General features: G+C 45.9%; 1 protein-coding gene across 1 annotated transcript in view; it reads right to left on the bottom strand.

Annotated features, from left to right (window-relative positions):
• Positions 1 to 1,447: 1,447 nt before the first annotated feature.
• Positions 1,448 to 20,157, bottom strand: part of LOC143416816 (protein NLRC3-like) — a 250,861-nt gene continuing 232,151 nt past the window's right edge. Inside the window, exons 5-7 of the mRNA XM_076882444.1 lie at positions 16,117 to 16,293; positions 4,305 to 4,478; positions 1,448 to 2,981 (exon numbers count right to left, since the gene is read on the bottom strand). Coding sequence (XP_076738559.1) covers positions 2,972 to 2,981; positions 4,305 to 4,478; positions 16,117 to 16,293 — 361 coding nt within the window. The 3' untranslated portion in view covers positions 1,448 to 2,971. The remainder of the gene's footprint in view (positions 2,982 to 4,304; positions 4,479 to 16,116; positions 16,294 to 20,157) is intronic.

The raw sequence follows: 20,157 nt of genomic DNA, 5'->3' as shown, positions 1-20,157 counted from the left end.
GAGATGATTAGGTTCATTTTGGCAAAGTGAGCAGATATTTAACCTCCTAGGACCTGGCGTCCACATATGTGGACATCACATTTTGGGTTGTTTAGACCAAAATACGACATTTTGCTCTACAAGGGCCTGATATCCACTTACGAGGATGTTATACTGCCAGTGTGCTATCGAAATTTTAGACCAATATCCTCATATGTGGCTCTCATTTTTCTCAGAAACAAAAAATGTGGTAATTCTTTGTTTTTACATTCATCAGGTCCCAATCAGCCCAAATATCAAAGAGAAACTAAAAATGAATGCCACGGAGGAGTTTGGGTCTTAGGAGGTTAAAGATTGTGCCACTACATTCTTGTCTAGAAGATATTAAAGTGTATTTGGTGACACACAAAAAAGGGTAAAGTTAAAGTATAGTTTGGGTCCACACATGTCCAAACCCTGGTGTGTAGGCCTACTTAGTTTTGAGGAATTGTCATGGGACCGGGGTCTGGGTGACCCAGGGCCTGTAAGAAGTTATGGACATGTGTGTTTTTGGTGCTGCTGTCTCCTGTTTCCATGTTTGTGTATCTAGGTGTGTGTGTGAGTGTGTCAGCCAGGAGCCTGGCCACACCTGCGGAGGAGAATTACTCACACCTGCAGCTGATCAAGCCTCGTCAGAGGAGCTACTTAGGAGTGTGGTGGAGCTCTCTCTGATGCTGGATCATTGCGTAACTTCACGTTCGTCTCTTGGCGAGTTAGTTAAGGTTAGTCTGCTGCATTGTGGTGTTGCTGACGGCTGCCTCTTTGTTATTCCCCAGGAGGAGTGTGGAGACGAGAGGGCAGCGAGCACGGGGTGCTCAGACACTGAGGAGCGGAGACAAAGAACACCAACACTGGCAAGAGGACATGTCAGAGTCGGGAACGCACTGGGGATTTAGTGTTGTTTGGATTATTTAGCATCACTGTAAATAAACGCACTGACCTCATCAAAGAGTCCAGCATTTGGGTCGTCCTTCCCCTCATCATAGTCTGCCACGCACGCCGTGACAGAAAAGCCCACTAAAAGAACGCCCACCAGACCAAAGCAATGGTTTTGACTTGATCAGCATTAACCCCGCCCCCTGACTTTGATGGGTGAAGCTGACAAATAAAATGTATTTATGAACAGCGATGCAGGGCCAGGAGTAGCAACGTGAATTAAATAAATACATCATTAAATAATTCATTAAATGTGTCAGTAAAATAATTAAAATAGAAAACAAACCAATAATTGATTAAATATGTAATTAACTCATTTGAATTGTATATAAACAAATAATGAAACATTTTAAATGAAATTAATGGATAATCTATTATTAATATATTTATTTAATTGACTATGTACATTTTTAATTAATTACTGAAATAATTAATTCATTAGTGATGTATTAATTTCATACAACCATAAAATACCATAAAATTGCTAATTTACTCAAAATCTATTTAAAACATCAATATTAAAGGTTAAATTATGATAATGAATACATGCAACTATAACTGATGACATAAAAATGAGGATTTCTTAAGCTGAAGCCAAAGTGCTGACTCATTTTTCATGTTACTCTCAAATGTTTTCCCTAATAACAAGAACATAATTACACTTTAGCCACAAGAGGGCAGCAGCATTAATATAAGTCACATGTATATAAAGGCACAGTGATTATATTACAGTGATTTTGACAAAAACAAAACAGAAGTTGATGGCAGTGTGTTTTTCCATGACAGAATAATTACGCACACCCCACTTTGCAGTTATTTATTTGTAAAAAATGTTTGGAATCATGTATGATCTTGGTTCTACTTCTCACGTGTTCACCACTTTGTGTTGGTCTTTCACGTGGAATTCCAATAAAATTGATTCATGTTTGTGCTGTAATGTGACAAAATGTGGGAAAGTTCAAGGGGGCCGAATACTTTTGCGACACGCGTGCCCAGGGTTGCCGACCCCTGCTCTAAAGCATCTGATTTGGATTCCTGAGATCAAATATATTTTCCTTTGTGTTTGTTTTCTTCCCATTTGTGGCTTTAATGTAGTGTTACATCCTGTTTGTTTGCTTCCATCTGTATAAATGTCCAGATTCACTGTTATGTTTCTATTCTTACATTGCTGTGTGATCACTGTTCCCTCTGCTGACTGATGTGACCTTTTGTATCTCACACTGATACTTGTCATATTTGTATCTGCGCCTAAAAGATAAAAAGTTTTCCATGCTAAAACACAGCTCCACCTCCTGCAGTTCTCCCTCTGAACCACTAGATGTCTCTGTTATCTAAATGAAGACGTGCAGCACAGCAACCACAGCAGCGCTCAGATCACACGTGTCCTGTTATTATGTATAAAAGCATGAAACAGGTGAGACAGGTGGGATCAATATTAATGTTGTGGAAATATATGAAAAAGCAACAGAAGAGTGAAAACATTTCCTGTTTCTAGAAAGATCTTTCAGCTCACAGCTGCTCACAGACTGTATTTACAAGTGACAAACTGCAACTCTACAGTACATCTACAGTATATATCAAATATATTCTGTATTCAAATCTATTGAGTGATGTTTGAAAGTCTTTCCAGGTGAGTTTGATCCAGGAGGGTCTGAAGCCAGAGTCAGACAGAGACTGTGCAGAGACTGTAGAAGGACAGAGCAGCAGCAGAGCAGTCCAGATACACTGATGATCCTCTGTCAGATCCAGAGGGACACACAGGGATGATGCTGGACTCTACATTGTGTCTGACAGTGGAGCTGTTCTCAGAGCAGTTCACTCTGCAGCACTGACAGTCATCTGCACTTCTTCTCATTCCTCTGTCAGTCACTGCTGGATGAAGCTCTCCTCTCCACCTCCCAGTAACATGGCCCAGTCAGAGCGTCTCTACACACAAGCTGCTGCTGCTTCAACCTCTCTGGATCATCAGGACACAGCTCCTCCTCTCTCAGCACACACACCGCCCTGTTTACCATCATCACCTCCACCTGCAGAGAGAAGAAGGAAGAGCAGAGGAGATAAACGAGTGTTTCCAGAGACTCTTCATCAGCTGTCAGTCAGTGATGCAGCACATCCAGTATAAAGAGCAGCAGGGACTTCAGTGCTGGGACTGTACTAGGACTCATTGTTGCTTCACTTTTTCTAATCTTTGGATTTTTATTGAAGTTGATGAAAATGTTTTTCCCTCCTAGTTTGAGTTTGGACTTTCATTCATTAGAAGAACCTTGGTGTGTCCACTCTGAGCTCTGTAGGAACCCCAACAACAAGCCCAACAATCCAGATGGACGGTTCCAGCTGTTAACTGGAGGAATTCCATCCAAACATCTGCTCTCACTAAATTCTTCCTCACCTACAGACTGTGATAGGTTTGTAGCTTGAACCCATCCACTGGAACGTTGAAGACAATATAATTACACTGCAAAGCAAGACACAAGTAGGCAAAGTTCTTCATGTTTACTCATGCATGAGGGAGATCTGGCTGGAGCCAAGCGTCGTCCCACCACTTGACCTCCATCAGACTCTCAGCCAGGCTCCCCATAGCACTCCTTTTATTGTGGTTACATGAATATGCATAGGTTCATTAACATATGACGTCTACATACACACAAAGAGTACCTTGCCTGTGTGTGTGTGTGTGTGTGTGTGTGTGTGTGTGTGTGTGTGTGTACTGCTGATCAAAGGGTCAAACATCCTTGGTCAGGAAGAGGGTAGCCTGCCCCTCACCCTAGATGGTTCACCCTAGATAACACGGTGAGGAAGTCCTGCAGTTCATCTAAACAAAGAGCACTTAGACTAGAACAGACGCAACTACGTTAATCCTACCATAAAACAATAAGACACGGTACGACCTCTCATGCTCCCAGAGTGCTGTCTAATACACACAAAGTTTGCAGACTATCAAGGATCAAACCCTCTACCAATCTACAACTAATTATAAAACTCTAAGCATATATAAGTAAATATTTCTAAGCATAAATGACAATCAACAATACAAATCTAACAGACTGTGTTCTTCACTGCTTTAAACTTGGAAATGAATGCAGTCATTGGTCTGCGTGCTGCTTTGTTCAGAGAGCTGATTGGCTGTTGACAGTGTTTGATCAGAGCGTGTCAGCCGTTACCATGGTGACCATAAAGGTCAGAAACAGGAAGTGTTTGTGTCCAATCCTGAAGCCTGTCACCATTCTCCTCTCACAGCTTCACTGAGAAGCTGCAGCTTTACAGGAAACACTGGATCTTTGTTTCATACTGACTGTGTTTAGTACAATACTGCTGACAGCACCACCCACTCACTCCATCACTCTACTGACCACAGAGTCTCCAGTCTGTAGTCTGGACTCTGCTGAAGATCAGACAGCTGCTTCACATCTGGATCCTTCAGGTAGTTTCCTCTCAGCTCCAGCTCTCTCAGATGGGAGGGGTTGGACTTCAGCGCTGCTGCCAGATAATCACAGCTGATCTCTGACAAACCACAGTCCCACAATCTGTATAAAGAATGAAAGATGTAAGTTTATTAGACAAAGTGTGAGCTTGAAATCATTCAGTGTTTCATCATCTGTTCAGAGCTGAAGAAGGTTCAGAATGTAGAAGTTTAGAAAATGGAAACTCCAAACAGCTGAAGCCAACAGGAAGCAGCTTCAAACAGGAAACTGTGCAGAGTTTCAGACTATATGTCCTGATGCAGCCAGTTGGATTTTGGAGATTTGAATCTCTGTTCTGTGACTAAGTCCTTGAATCATTTCTTCCAGTTGGTCCAACAAGACAGACTAAGTGTTGGACATGTGTTGTGGCTCCATTAGGGGAGCTTCTAAATGTGATGTGATGGCCCCTCTGGGTCTGTCAGGTCACAGCACTGAAGAGAGCTCAAACTGGGCACACAGTTGTTCCAGTCTGGACCAAAGACTCTATACTGGGACTGAGGGACTGCTTTGACTGCACCCACTGGGACTTTTTAAAGGCTCATGTTCTCACTTAGATCATCGATTTCTACTTACATTTCTTTCTGGGAAAAATGGGGATTACTTTGGAAACAGAAAGTATTTTCCCCAATAAGCAGCCCTGGATTAGTAAATCACTCCAACATGTTCTCAGGCAGAAGAAGCTGTCTTGTTATGAGGGAGAGAAGAAAAAGATTGAGGCACAGAAACTTGTTGAAAGAGAGATAAAGCAGCTAAAATCAGGTGTAAAAGTAAAGCAGAGGATGAGCTGAATAAAGGACACTCAAGGCTGGCTTGGAAAGGAATGAAGTCCATGGTGGGGATGCAGAACAAGGAGCAAAGATGAATGTGATGCTGAATCAGCAGAAGACTTGGACTCATTGGATTCCAGCTTTGATATCATTGATTTCAATGAAGAGCTTTGTGATTGTAGCAAAGGGCTGGTAGCTCTGAGAGTCCCACTGATGAGGTGTTTGTGTGGAAATCTCTTAGTGGGACCAAAGAGAGAAAAAGCCCTGGTCCTGATGCTGTGGAAGGGGAATGATTGAAGTGTGCTGTGAGGAACTGACTGGGAGGTTTTCACACATTTTCCAGTCCTCCTTGGAACAACAGGAAGTTCCCAGCATATGGAAACAAAGGTTAAGTGTCCTATGGCACTCAGTGATGATGGTGCTGTGGCCCCACCACCTCCACCTCTTTGTAAAGGAACTAACTGTCATCTGAAGCTTCAAATGGAACTAAGACTTCCTCCACTAGGTGGCAGTGTCTGATAAGAAAGTGTTAGTGGAGCTGGCCTGGAGTCAGAAACAGGAAGATGCAGGATTTGGGCTGAAATGGGGAAAAGTGGTGAGCACTAGTGCCTTAAAGCAAGAAGGTTGTAGGTTGAAGCTTGTTGGCCTTTCTGTGGAGGTTGGATGTTCTCCCACAGTCCAATGAAATGCTGCTTAGGTTCATTGGTGCTTCTAAATTGGCTGTAGGTGTGGATGTGAGAGAGTGCTTCTCTGTCTCTCTCTGTTGGCCCTGTGATGGACTGCTCACCTGTGCAGGTGGACCACGCCTCTTGCCCTATGACAGCTAGGGCACAGGCTGCAGCCCTGTGAGCCTAAGCTGAATAAACAGTTAGCAAAAATGATCCATAGATGGCCTGAAATCCCCCAGTTAGCAGTTTGGTAGATAGCTATGACATGCTAATCCCATCCAGCAGCTGTATTCTACCTGTAAGCTGATCCCTGCTGAGCCAAAGCACTTTTTCATATACAAATTACAACCTTTAATAGAAACCTATTGGTCAGCATCTTATTAGCCTGCTGTTAGCTTCATTCCACAGAAAACTGAGAGAAACTAACAGAGTTGATAAAGAATAAAGAGAAATGTGCTGATTTAAAGCCTTTGAAGTGCTTCAGATGATCTCTGTCCACTTCTGTCCACTCATTCATTCATGTAAGCTTTCTAATGCAGCTTTGATCTTCACAGTCTGCTTCATGAAACTCATTCTAACCCTGAATGTCAGAGTGTTCCTCCTTCTCTTTCCCATCATTCATGCTGGCAGTGGAGGAGATTTGGATGTTGGACTGTGTTTTGGATGATGTGTGTATGTTTGTGTTGGACTGCTGTCTGTAAAGCAAACGCACATTTTGCTTTGGATTTCAGTGTCAGACAGACTTTAAGGTGGAATGAAGAGTTGGAGAGTTTCACAGTGAATTATCCAGTGGAGGATTTTTCTTCTTCTTTGAAGGTTTGAAATGTGAACATTGTTCTGCTGCAGTCAATGGACTAAACCAGAGAAGAAGAAAACAGACTTTACCATGAAGATCCTCAGTGTGGATCAGTATAATATCAGCCTGATGTCTGCAGTTTAGTGTCAGCACAACTTTCACATCATATTCATCTCAGCACAACTAAAACATGCTGACTGACCTCAGAGTTTCAAGTCCACATCCTGGACTCTCCAGGAAACCACACAGATGCTTCACTCCTGAATCCTGCAGCTTGTTGTTGGAGCTCAGGTGCAGCTCTCTCAGATGGGAGGGGTTGGACTTCAGTGCTGCTGCCAGATAATCACAGCTGATCTCTGACAAACCACAGCCCCACAATCTGTATAAAGAATGAAAGATGTAAGTTTATTAGACAAAGTGTGAGCTTGAAATCATTCAGTGTTTCATCATCTGTTCAGAGCTGAAGAAGGTTCAGAATGTAGAAGTTTAGAAAATGGAAACTCCAAACAGCTGACAGAGTTCATACGCCTTTGTCAGGGTCAAATTCAAGCAAGACCATGTGAAAATTAAAACACATCATCCTAGGTGAACTTAAACACCTTTGTTCCCCTTTTGTTAAGACATAGAAAAGTACACCACACAAAAATACTGCAAAAGGAAACGGTCGCCTTATATACATAGTGTATAAACTCAAAATGCACATTTCACTTCAAATTAAGATTAAGGCTTTGAACAGATCACATAGTTCAGTTCAACATATAAGACTTTAAGAATGCACAAGCATCTACTTAAAATCTATTTAATTTATCATCCATGATATTATTTTGTACAATTCCAATGTATTTTGTTCATCTCCCTTAAATAAACAGGCAGTCTTAAAGTATGAAATATTCATATACAAACACATATAAATGTGTGTACTGTCTCAGTGGCTGATAGTACCCCACAGGCCTCAGTGTGAGCTTGAAGACATTTATAATGTTTAAGTAGTTTAATGTGCAGGTGCTGACGATAAACACATTTTGAATGAAAGCCGGGGAACTTTGGTAGCACAGAAACAAGTGGCTATTCTTTGTGACTATATGGATCACTCACAATACCATTATTTCACACAAAGGCACCAAATTAATACTCAAAAAAGCTGCAGCAATACACACAAATATAAACAGTACTTGGTGACAACTTTGCTTTTAGCCTTTAACCCTTCTTGACTACTTTTGATGTGGCCTCTATATTTTACCTTTAAAAACAGTTCATCTTGCCAATCTGTTATTTTCTCATTTTGACCAACTGTATCAGCACAATTTATCTAAATTCAGACAAAATTTAAAATACAAGTAGAAAGTGATATTTTGACTGTAAAAACCACACACATGTTTAACGAATCATCTTCATAACTTGAAATGCAAATAGAGATTGTACATTTTTAAAAATACGCACACGTTTTGCAAACAACAAAGTTATATGGTACTATTTACCAAAAATTGCAGCCAAGGCTCAGACGTTTTTCATATAATCATTTCAAACTATTTACAGAACAATCAGGTGTCAAACAATAGTTTGTGTCACTCTAACACATATGAGAACAGCACAGGGATAAACCTGCAGGTCTGACAGCAGGTGTGTCACTCAGCGTTTACACTGCAATCTGCCTTTGTTGGCTTTAAGGCAGCAACTGTGACGATCACTAGTAGAACTGACACACAAAACAAAACAACAGCTACACACTAAATACACAAGACAACAAACTAACTTGAGACCAAACACGGTAAACGTCACAAATCTCTCACGTATCAAAACTCTCTCTCTCTTTCGCTCACTCGCTCTCTCTTGCCGGTCACTCCTAAAACTTCCCCCTTTTGCTAAACAACCAAATGTCATGTTTCCATATCATTTTTGATTGGTCGACATGGTACATTTTCCCACCTATAGGGCTTTGGAGCGTGATGTCACGGGAGATGGGCCATGCCCCCTTCCGCCATGACAGTAGGCCAGCCAAAGGATACCATTTCAGCTATGGATCGTACGTGTTGTGTTGTCGGTTGCAACGTTAGATCACACGATCGTGAAGGCAAGAAGCTGGATAACGGGCTCTCTTTTCATCGTTTTCCGTCCTGGAGGCAACGTGAGGGATCCCATGTATCCGATATTACTAAACAAAGACGTCAGGCTTGGATTGCAGCGGTGAGACGAGGGGATATCGAGTTCTCTGCAATCCCCAGCTTTTTGTTGGTTTGCTCACGGCATTTTCTTTCCGGTGAGTTCTAAATTAATTCATATCACTCTTGAAAGGCTTTTAGTGTGATTTTCAACGTGCTGAGGTCATAGATAATGAGATAAAACATGCTAATGTGTGATGCTGCAGAACCACATCATGTCGACTGAGTAGCTTATGATTTGGCATTATTGCAGGCAAACCAGCATATGAATAGAGCTGGGCGATATGAGATTTTTTCATATCACGATATGTTTTTTTCATTTCAGGCGATAACGATATCTATCACGATATAAGCCAAATAACTATATTTGTAAGATTTAAATGTGCCGTTGCTCACAAGTAAAATGTGAAATAATCAGCAGCTTGTTTTTATTTAAATATTTATTTCCCATAATAAGTTCAACAGGGTAGATGTACTTAAGGAACATGAGACTTTTTCAGATAAATAAAGGCAAATATTGCAAACTACACAAAAGGCAGCCGCTAAAGCGTTTAAGTTTCAAAATAGAACAAACGAGACAAACTAAATTGTCAATTCCACTTAGAAATAAAATATTAATTCTAAAAATAAATCTTAGTTTGTTTTACAGAAGAACAGACAAAACTGACTAACTTTTGTCAATATCAAATAAACTGAGAACTAAAAGGAAATTCTCAATCTCTCCTTGTTGTATAGCTGAGCTTTTCAAACAGTTTTAACAGTTACTTTAGTCTGACAAAAGCCGAATGACGAATTAGCGCTTCCAGTCAGAGACTGAGGCTACGTCCACACGTACACGGGTATTTTTGAAAACGGAGATTTTCCGTTTTCGTTTTAAAAAATAATCCCGTCCACACATAAAGGCAGAAATGAAGGAAAACGCTGCTATGAACATGCCAAAGCAGCAGGTGGCGCTAGATTCCTAACCGTGCAGAAATGTTGGCCAATCAGAAGTCTAGAAGCCTCGGTGGGAAAAAGTAAACAAAGCTGGGGCATAGAAGCAGAACCGAGTCGTATGTGTGGAGGGACAGTAACTGTGTGTATATGTAAGCATTTAAACACTGCAGAGAGTAGAATTAACAGTAACAGTATTGTAGAAATCCATTTCACCGAAACAATAACGTGGCGCACAGTGTGACGCATGCACCAGTTTATTGTATTTCCAGACTTGCTTTCTGCACAATTTACAGTGCACGCTACTCTGTTTTTTGTCAGACTTGAAATAGCCGAAATACCTTCACACTACGGAACTTCTATGGCTCTTCCGTTCGACAATCTCTCCGGCATTGGAACCATCATCTGTTTTCTCTTCGGTCACGCTCGGTTGATTTTTCTAGTCGGCACACTCATTTCCTCCATTACCCGCTGGCTGCTTCCCAAACAAACACACGTGCGGCTTGGCACTTGTGCTGTACGTAACAAGTCACGCGACGTGACGCTGCGGCTGTGATTGGTTCGGCTCTGCGCTACTTAATTTGGATTGGCTGACCTTTTTTTTTTTTTTTTTTTTGAGGACAAGAGCGGCGAGGTCTATCGCGATAGCTTAATTTCTCTATTGAGTAAAAGTTATATCGCGATACATATCGTTATCGTTCTATCGCCCAGCTCTACATATGAAATGGATGTAACAAATCCAGACTGGGCACCAACACTGCACATGGGGCATGACGACATACCTGTATCAGACTCGGACCGGCACTCAAGGCGTACGCAACGGAAGCGAAAAAGAGCACCCATCGGAGGTAAACAACCCCCCCCCCTCTAAAAACATACTAAATTGCTATCACTGTACACTAATCCGCACATAACTTCCAGATGAATCACACACCTGTCATTGGAATATTGGTGTACATTTACCTTATGTCTAATTTTATCTTACAGGCTTTTGTTATGCAGCTGCAGAGTCTGAAGGTGTGCCCCGTGCAGAAGTGATTGATGAAGATCTGACAGAAGACCAACAGCAAAATCACAATGTCATGGAGGCAGTGGACAGCAGTTGTGTTGGACAAGTGGAGGTTGAGGTACCAGCTGCAAATGTGGATATACTGAAGAAATGTAAACCTTTTAAAATGATGACAGATTACAAACTCTCAGCTGTGTCTGTAATCAAACCTCTGTAACTTTGCTTCACTTCAGCAGCATCAGCTCATGTTCACATGTTGATTCATGGTTTGCTTCAGTTTTTGATGGACTGCAGAATATTTTGAAGGTGTCATGGATCGCTGTGTGGCAGGCAGGAGGAGGACCCAAACGCAAAACTCACAGACACGGGGATGAACTCAAAATCACAGCTTTAATGCTGGAATGGCAGAACATAGGAAATACAAAACTAAACTGGGAAAAGTAAACTAACATACGCAGAGAGACACAGGGAGATCCACACAACATGAGGGAGAACACGACGCCGAACAGAGGGAGACTCAGACAGAAATACACAGAGGGAAAACGAGGAAAGTGGGCACACACGGGGAACACAGGTGACACTGATAATCATAACGAGACAGGGCGGGGTGAACTGAACATGACATGTAGAGGCACAGAGGTTCCGACAGGAGGAGAGAGAGCACGGGGAAAACACAGACATAACGGGCTGGGAAAACATGAAACAACCACAAAGGGAGACGAGGGCTCATCAATACATAGAGGGCACACAGGGGGGAGAGAGCCATGAAGGGAAAAACACTTAGGGAACAACACAACAGGGCAACTCAGAAGACATGGCCTAAATAAGGAACGAAATACGAGAATACAAAGAACTAAGAATACTGGGCCCACATGGCCCAGGACCATGACACCACCCCCCCCTAAAGGGCTGGCTCCCGACAGCCCAAACCCGAGAAACAAAAACAAAAACAGAAAACAACCCACCCAGGGCGGGAGGCGGGGGACCAGGACGGAGGGACCAGAACGGGAAACAAAATAAACAACAGAAAACACGGGAGCACACGACCATAGTCAAAATAAAGTTCAGGGGGCCGACCCAGAGCCCACGGGAACAAGAGTTCACGGGTCACACGGTCGGGGGGCCGACCAGGCGGGTGGCACAGGTGGCAGAGCTGGTCCGGAGGCCGGCCGCGCGGAAGGCAGCGGCGGCGGCGAAGGAGACGACGGAGCAGTTCAGGGGGCCGGCCGCGCGGAAGGCAGCGGCGGAGGAGACGACGGAGCAGTTCAGGGGGCCGGCCGCGCGGAAGGCAGCGGCGGCTCTCCAGTGTCAGGCGTGCTGGCCATGGCCCGGTGGGCACAGGACCAGACGAAGCACAGGCCGAAGCCGCGGCAGACGAGGCACAGGCCGGAGCCGCACACGAAGGCTCGGAGGCTGCCGCAGACGAAGGCTCGGAGGCTGCCGCAGACGAAGGCTCGGAGGCTGCCGCAGACGAAGGCGAAGGAGGCTGCAGCAGACGAAGGCGAAGGAGGCTGCAGCAGACGAAGGCTCGGAGGCTGCAGCAGACGAACGCTCGGAGGCTGCAGCAGACGAACGCTCTGAGGCTGCAGCTGACGAACGCTCTGAGGCTGCAGCTGACGAACGCTCTGAGGCTGCAGCTGACGAACGCTCTGAGGCTGCAGCTGACGAAGGCTCTGAGGCTGCAGCTGGCGAAGGCTCTGAGGCTGCAGCTGACGAACGCTCGGAGGCTGCAGCAGACGAACGCTCTGAGGCTGCAGCTGACGAACGCTCTGAGGCTGCAGCTGACGAAGGCTCTGAGGCTGCAGCTGACGAAGGCTCTGAGGCTGCAGCTGACGAAGGCTCTGAGGCTGCAGCTGGCGAAGGCTCTGAGGCTGGACCAGGCGAAGGCTCTGAGGCTGGACCAGGCGAAGGCTCTGAGGCTGGACCAGGCGTAGCAGAAGGTGGCTGGATGGGCTCCTCGGGCCCTCCAGCTGATGTGGCATGGTGCTGAACGGGCCCCTCGGACCCTCCAGCGGAGACAGGAGGCTGAACGGGCCCCTCGGACCCTCCAGCGGAGACAGGAGGCTGAACGGGCCCCTCGGACCCTCCAGCTGACGTGGCATGAGGCTGGTGCGGTTCTCCTGAACCCCCAGCTGACGAGGAAGGTTGCTGAACGGGCCCCTCGGACCCTCCAGCGGAGACAGGAGGCTGAACGGGCCCCTCGGACCCTCCAGCTGACGAGGCAGATGGCGGCGTGGGAGCCGCGGAGTCCTGGATGAGCTCATCCGAGCTCCCAGCAGGAGCTGATGCAGAGCCAGAGAGATTTGAGACCCCTGGCTGGATGTTAAGCTGACCAGCGGACCGTACTGCTATCGGGGACTGGGCTACAGGAGCTACTGGGGCCTGCGCTACAGGCGGCACTGGAGCTACTGGGGCCTGCGCTACAGGCGGCACTGGAGCTACTGGGGCCTGCGCTACAGGCGGCACTGGAGCTACTGGGGCCTGCGCTACAGGCGGCACTGGAGCTACTGGGGCCTGCGCTACAGGCGGCACTGGAGCTACTGGGGCCTGCGCTACAGGTGGCACAGGAGCTACTGGGGACTGAACCGGGGGTGACACTGGAGCTACTGGAGACTGAACCGGGGGTGACACTGGAGCTACTGGAGACTGAACCGGGGGTGACACTGGAGCTACTGGAGACTGAACCGGGGGTGACACTGGAGCTACTGGAGACTGCACTGGGGGTGACATTGGAGACCCAGGTGACACTGGTGTACTGGGGTGAAGGCAGCGAGGATGCAGTCTCTCTCTTAAGGGAGGATCGAATGATTTAGCGATAAATCTTGACGGGAAAAGATGCCGATGCTGAAAATACCAGGCAGCGGGGGCTTCCAGGAGGGTAGCTGACTGAGCTGTGAAGGGCTGCGAGGGAGCTAACTGAACTGAGGGTGGCTGTGAGGGAGCTAACTGAACTGAGGGTGGCTGCGAGGGGGCTAACTGAACTGAGGGTGGCTGCGAGGGGGCTAACTGAACTGAGGGTGGCTGCGAGGGGGCTAACTGAACTGAGGGTGGCTGCGAGGGAGCTAACTGAACTGAGGGTGGCTGCGAGGGAGCTAACTGAACTGAGGGTGGCTGCGAGGGAGCTAACTGAACTGAGGGTGGCTGCGAGGGAGCTAACTGAACTGAGGGTGGCCGCGAGGGTGCTAACTGAACTGCTGGTAGCTGCACAGGCGATAAGCAGCTCGCTTTGACATCCGCCACACAAGACACAGCTCCTGAATGAACAGTCATAATGTCTGGAAAAGACACAGAGTCCTCACTCACCACAGCAGGTAAATTAGGAGTCCGAATGTCCGGCTGTGGGGCGGTGCGACGGCGGCGTGAACGCCGTTCCTTCTTGACTGCAGCTCCCGATGAACCAGACAACGGCGCTTCATGCGCGCCGGGCGGCGTCGCAGAGGCTGGTGAACTGGGTGCTGATGGAGCGGTAGATGAGAGTTCCTGGAAGCTCAGGGGACCCCCGAGAGCCAGGCGGGTTCCCCGGAAGATCTCCTCATAGTCAGGAGCTAGCCACGGCTTCCACCGGAGCTCTTCATCCAGTTGATCGCATGCTGCACGCTGCCGCTCCTCCAGGTCGAAATCCATGACCTCCCCCGCATCCTCGTGTGGCTCGTTGGAGGGCGAAACATGCCGTAGCGCTGGGCGACGGCGACGCGAGCGCCGCTTCCTCTTTGAGGTGGTCGTGGATGAAACTTCGATTTCTGTGGCGACCGGCTCCTCGTCTTCTGACCACATCCGTGCCAGATAGGAAGCGGAAGACGGGTAGGTCGGTCGAGGCGGTGAGGGTGAACGACTGAGCTGCGACAGCGAAGTGGAAACCGGCGAGTAGAGGGACGGCGCCAGCGTAGAGGAGTGTGGTGCCGTGGCGAACCTCAGCGTGCCGACTTGTATGCTCACAGCAGGCGGAGGGGAGGCTGCGCGGCCACGGGGCTGTGGTGACGCAGTCCGCACACCGGACCGCTGATGCTGCCGAGGGCAGGCTGGGAGGATGGTGCGGAGGAAGTCCGAGATCAGAGGGGGTAGCGCCTCCCATAACCAGGGAAAAACCGTGACGCTTGTCCCCAACGAGGAAAGTAACTCCTCCCTCTCCTCCTCACTAGAGCTTCGGCTCCACTGGTAGCATAACGACTCCACCGCTTGTATTACGTCTCTGCCAGGAGTCGCTGGGTCCATATCGTGGTCGTGTTCTTCTGTCATGGATCGCTGTGTGGCAGGCAGGAGGAGGACCCAAACGCAAAACTCACAGACACGGGGATGAACTCAAAATCACAGCTTTAATGCTGGAATGGCAGAACATAGGAAATACAAAACTAAACTGGGAAAAGTAAACTAACATACGCAGAGAGACACAGGGAGATCCACACAACATGAGGGAGAACACGACGCCGAACAGAGGGAGACTCAGACAGAAATACACAGAGGGAAAACGAGGAAAGTGGGCACACACGGGGAACACAGGTGACACTGATAATCATAACGAGACAGGGCGGGGTGAACTGAACATGACATGTAGAGGCACAGAGGTTCCGACAGGAGGAGAGAGAGCACGGGGAAAACACAGACATAACGGGCTGGGAAAACATGAAACAACCACAAAGGGAGACGAGGGCTCATCAATACATAGAGGGCACACAGGGGGGAGAGAGCCATGAAGGGAAAAACACTTAGGGAACAACACAACAGGGCAACTCAGAAGACATGGCCTAAATAAGGAACGAAATACGAGAATACAAAGAACTAAGAATACTGGGCCCACATGGCCCAGGACCATGACAGAAGGTTATCTGCTATAAAAAGCCAGAACAGGAAAATCTGCTTCATGTGTTTCTGTTTGATCCTCAGTGACTTTGACACAAAGGCCTCTGCTGTGATGATCACACCTCTGATCAAGTCTCACAGTGTCAGCTTTGTTTTTATACATATGGATATGTGCTGATAAATGATCAGAGTTATAATATTTCCCACTGTCTGCTGTGTGCCGTGACCTTTGACCTGCTAAAGACAGTCAGCTGTGGATTATTCATTGTTGTGTCTGATACTTAGAACTGTGAGGAAGAACACTACACAGTTAATCAGGGTCCCCTCTCTCTGAATCAGGGAAGGTGGGCAGGCCGCGTGTGGGCCGCGGGCCATACGTTGAGTCTCACTGTTTGAAATGTGAACATTGTTCTGCTGCAGTCAATGGACTAAACCAGAGAAGAAGAAAACAGACTTTACCATGAAGATCCTCAGTGTGGATCAGTATAATATCAGCCTGATGTCTGCAGTTTAGTGTCAGCACAACTTTCACATCATATTCATCTCAGCACAACTAAAACATGCTGACTGACCTCAGAGTTTCAAGTCCACATCCTGGACTCTCCAGGAAACCACACAGATGCTTCACTCCTGAATCCTGCAGCTTGTTGTTCAGGCTCAGCTCCAGCTGTCTCAGATGGGAGGGGTTGGACTTCAGTGCTGCTGCCAGATAATCACAGCTGATCTCTGACAAACCACAGTAACTCAATCTGTATAAAGAATGAAAGATGTAAGTTTATTAGACAAAGTGTGAGCTTGAAATCATTCAGTGTTTCATCATCTGTTCAGAGCTGAAGAAGGTTCAGAATGTAGAAGTTTAGAAAATGGAAACTCCAAACAGCTGAAGCCAACAGGAAGCAGCTTCAAACAAACACAACAAGAGAAAAAACTCTGAATGTTTCACATTAAAGTCGTACATTTCTCACAAAGCTCAATTATGTGACAGACATTTCATCCCATGTCAGTTTGGCCTCATCCTGGGCCGGATTATCCAGCACACACTCTGACCACAGGCCCAGGGGCCACGCACAGCTGGGCTCCATCCAAGAGACAGCAAACAAACCAACACAATAATAAAAAGCACCATGTGATCTTCTTACATCTTCAAGACAAACATAGTAAAAACATGAGCATATTTGTTTCCTGATAAAATGATGTGACAGGTAGAACAGAGTAAAGTGGTGGTGTTACTGTTAAGTCTAATTGTTGAATGTTGCCATTGTGTTTCTTAAATTTGTACAGTCTTAGTTTAAGCAGTAGGATCAAAGCCATCCCTTTGATCCTGACCACCTCTCCAACCACTCTGTGCTGGGGGAGGTTTTATTGTAGATACATCCTATCTGAAAGATCTGTTTCTTTTGATGTAAACTTCCTGGGTTTATGACCCTTTGGTCAGCAGGAGGTAACACACACACACACACACACACATAACACACACACACACACTTACATACAGTGCCTTGTCTATGTAACCAAAGGGGGGTTGCAAGGGGAGGTGCTTTGTAAACTATTGTTTGAAGATTGTCAATAAAAGGCAGCGAGAGGAGGCCACCATTGGGGTCATTGTCGTGCTGGACACAGACGAGGCCTCCCTTGCGCAAGTAATGGATCGATCGACTGTCTTGTTTTCTTCATGATGAATAAGTCTCTAGAATTAGCGGGGTTTGTGGAAACACAGACCCAACATTTATTTGGTCCTTCGGAGCCGGAGCCTAACGCATTGCATCCACCGAGGAGAGGGAGAGGACGCCACCGCAACGTCTGGGATGATTGACGTAAAGCCCTGGTGTTTTTGGCTTGCCACCAGGCCGGGAAGTTTGCTCCTGACCTCCCCTCGGGATGGATGACGATTGACGGGATCCAGAGGCTCTTCCCATGAACGTAAACAAACAGTGAGTACAGAAGGCCTTAGAGAGCGGCTACGGGCTGTGCGTTAAACGTGAGTCCGGGAGCGCGCTAGCCGCGTGAGAGAGACGCAGGCTTCTCCGCCATTTGGGGCGTAGAGAGTTCTCCGCCATTTGGGGCGTGGAGATAACCTAGGTTCGGCCTCTCCGCCGTGAAGGAGTCCGGAATCTCCGCCATTTGGGGCGTTAGAGAGTGTCTGAAGGTTGAATTCTCCGCCATATGGGGCGTTTGAGAGTTTTCAACAGAGAGCGCTAGCTGTGCGTGCAGACGCAAGCGATAGGCCTATGTTGTGTGTGTGTGCGGGCCAGACGTGGTCTGCGTGAGTGTGGCTGATTGTTAATGGAGAATAAAATGTGTAAGTCTGCCTTAGAAGGAGATTTAAAATTTATGGAGAAATTTTTACCAGGCAGCACGCAGTATGTAGGTTGTTGGCGTAAGAAATGTGGATTTGAAGGGACATTAGTGGAAGTTCAGTGTAAAATGCTGGTAGAAAGAATAGCTGTAAGTGTAGCTGGTAAAACAGGTAAAGCGAAGCAGAGGAAGGAATTGCAGTTAGCAATTGCTAAGTTGTGGCTGGAGCAGGTTCAGAAGAGGAGAGAAGCAAGAATGTTAGCAGAAAGTAGAGCCAGAGAAGAGCGTGAGAGAGCAGAGGCTGAGTATGGAGAGACATTGGGAGAAGCATTGAGTCCAAGACAGACTGGGCAGGGTAGGAAACAGAAAGTAAAGTTAGTGAACACAAACGTTACAACTACATATCCATCCCTGACACAAAACAAACAAACAAACAAAAAAAACATATGGTGTTTCTGTAACAGAGTGTGAAGATGAAGAAAGTTTTTCTCCTGATCCAGTCCGTGAGTGTGTCTGACGTCATGGTGTGTGTGAAAGGTATCCAGCTGGGGCAGACGTGATTCTGCAGGTCACCTGCCCAGTGGACAAAAAGAAATAAAATAGTTGTGTGGATGAATGATAGCACGAAGAGTGTTTGGTGTTTCTAAGTCTGAAACAGCTGTAATGCTATTTTCTGTTTTGGAGAAAAGTACAGTTAAAGAAAAAAAAACAGAGAGAGATGTGTGTTGTTTTAAGCAGTGATGAGAATAATGAAAGTGTGATGAGAGAAGAACACAAAAACATACTGAAAATGCATTAACTATACTAACCCTACATGCATTTACACATAAATGATACTCATGAAGACCAGACAGCATCTTAAGCATGAGATTCTGTTTGTCATCTTGTCCAAGTCACTAGTAAGATGAAAGTGATACATAGACTAGTGGACTGAATATTATAGGAGGACAGATGGTTGCATCATAGAGGAGAAAGCAGAATGCTGATGAGAGGTCTTAAATGAGTGAGCTGAGTGAGCTGATTGTGAGTTTCTGGTGTGTGAAGAAGTTTTACCATGGCACACATTTAGTTACATGAGAACTAAAACTTATTATGTGCTAAGACAACAGGGTTATGCTGTATGTTGTGTGTATGGCTGATTGGATGAATGTTTGAGATTAAACTGGCTGTTGATTTGTCTTTTGTTATTTAAGTTGAGCCTGCCAATTGGGTTGTGACGATTTATCCCCCTGGCATGAAGAACACGTGTCATGACTTAAACAAGGCCTTTCTTTCCTTTGATTTCCTTTATTTTCTTTCTTTTATTTTGTTACTTTCATGGTGCACTGAAAGTTTTGTTTGATGATCTCTGTTTGAGCACGATCAGAATCAAAGCGTCGTCGAGAAAACTGTTGCAAAGTGAGCTTCTCCAAAATTAAAATGGGCTCAGGAGAAATCCACTTATTTGAGACAAGTTCCTGTCCAAAAGGATTCAGCGAGAAAATCCAGTCTAAATTATTTTTCTTTTTGAAATGACGTTGTTTTGCTGAGCGTGGAAACGGATGCGACGATAATTTCCACAATTAGCAAAAGAAGGAATCACTGAGTGAATGAGTAAGAGTTTTAAAATAAATGGGAAACTGACTGACTGACAAAAGCTGACAAGACTGACTGACTTAACACCATTGTGTGAAGTCAACCCCCACCTGACAAAGGTGTGGATGTGTCTCTGTGGGTGTCTCTGTTGCAGGAGCAGAAGGAGACCACAGGAGGAAACTTGGGTCACATGACTATGTGAACTCTGAAAATTTAACCTTTTTAGTTTAAATTCTATGTCTGTGAATTTACCATGTGTGTGTCATTCACTACCTTGTGTTGCTCACAGAGATTACTGTGAGAAAGTGTGTACACACCTGCGCAGCGCTAACATTTACATTTCTCTTTACAGCAGATGGTTAATCATGTGATTTGATCATGTGGTTTACAGCAGGACACAACTTAATGATGTTTCTCTACCACAGGATTACTGAGATTTTGTATGAAGAGAACTGTAGTTACAGGCTATATGTTGATGATGAAATTACACTGTGTTTTTGAGAGAATGTTACAGGGAAGAAATGAATGCAGTGTGAGACATACTGTGATGAGACCATTGTTACTTTTTCCACAGCGAGTGTTAACTTTATGACTTTTCACAGCTCCTCTGGAATCTGGATGGCCGACACCTGACAACCGGGATGAACCTTGTGTTTGGCTAATGTTGTTTTTCTTTAAGAGTGCTTGTAAAGGATTCAGCACAGACAGACGAGTGACAATTGAACAGATGTGCAGTGGTTACA

This window comes from Maylandia zebra, linkage group LG3 (genome assembly GCF_041146795.1).
Source record: "Maylandia zebra isolate NMK-2024a linkage group LG3, Mzebra_GT3a, whole genome shotgun sequence".
In the NCBI taxonomy this organism is placed as follows: Eukaryota; Metazoa; Chordata; class Actinopteri; order Cichliformes; family Cichlidae; genus Maylandia; species Maylandia zebra.
Note: the sequence above shows the minus strand (reverse complement) of the source record. Positions and strands in the feature narration are given on the sequence as shown.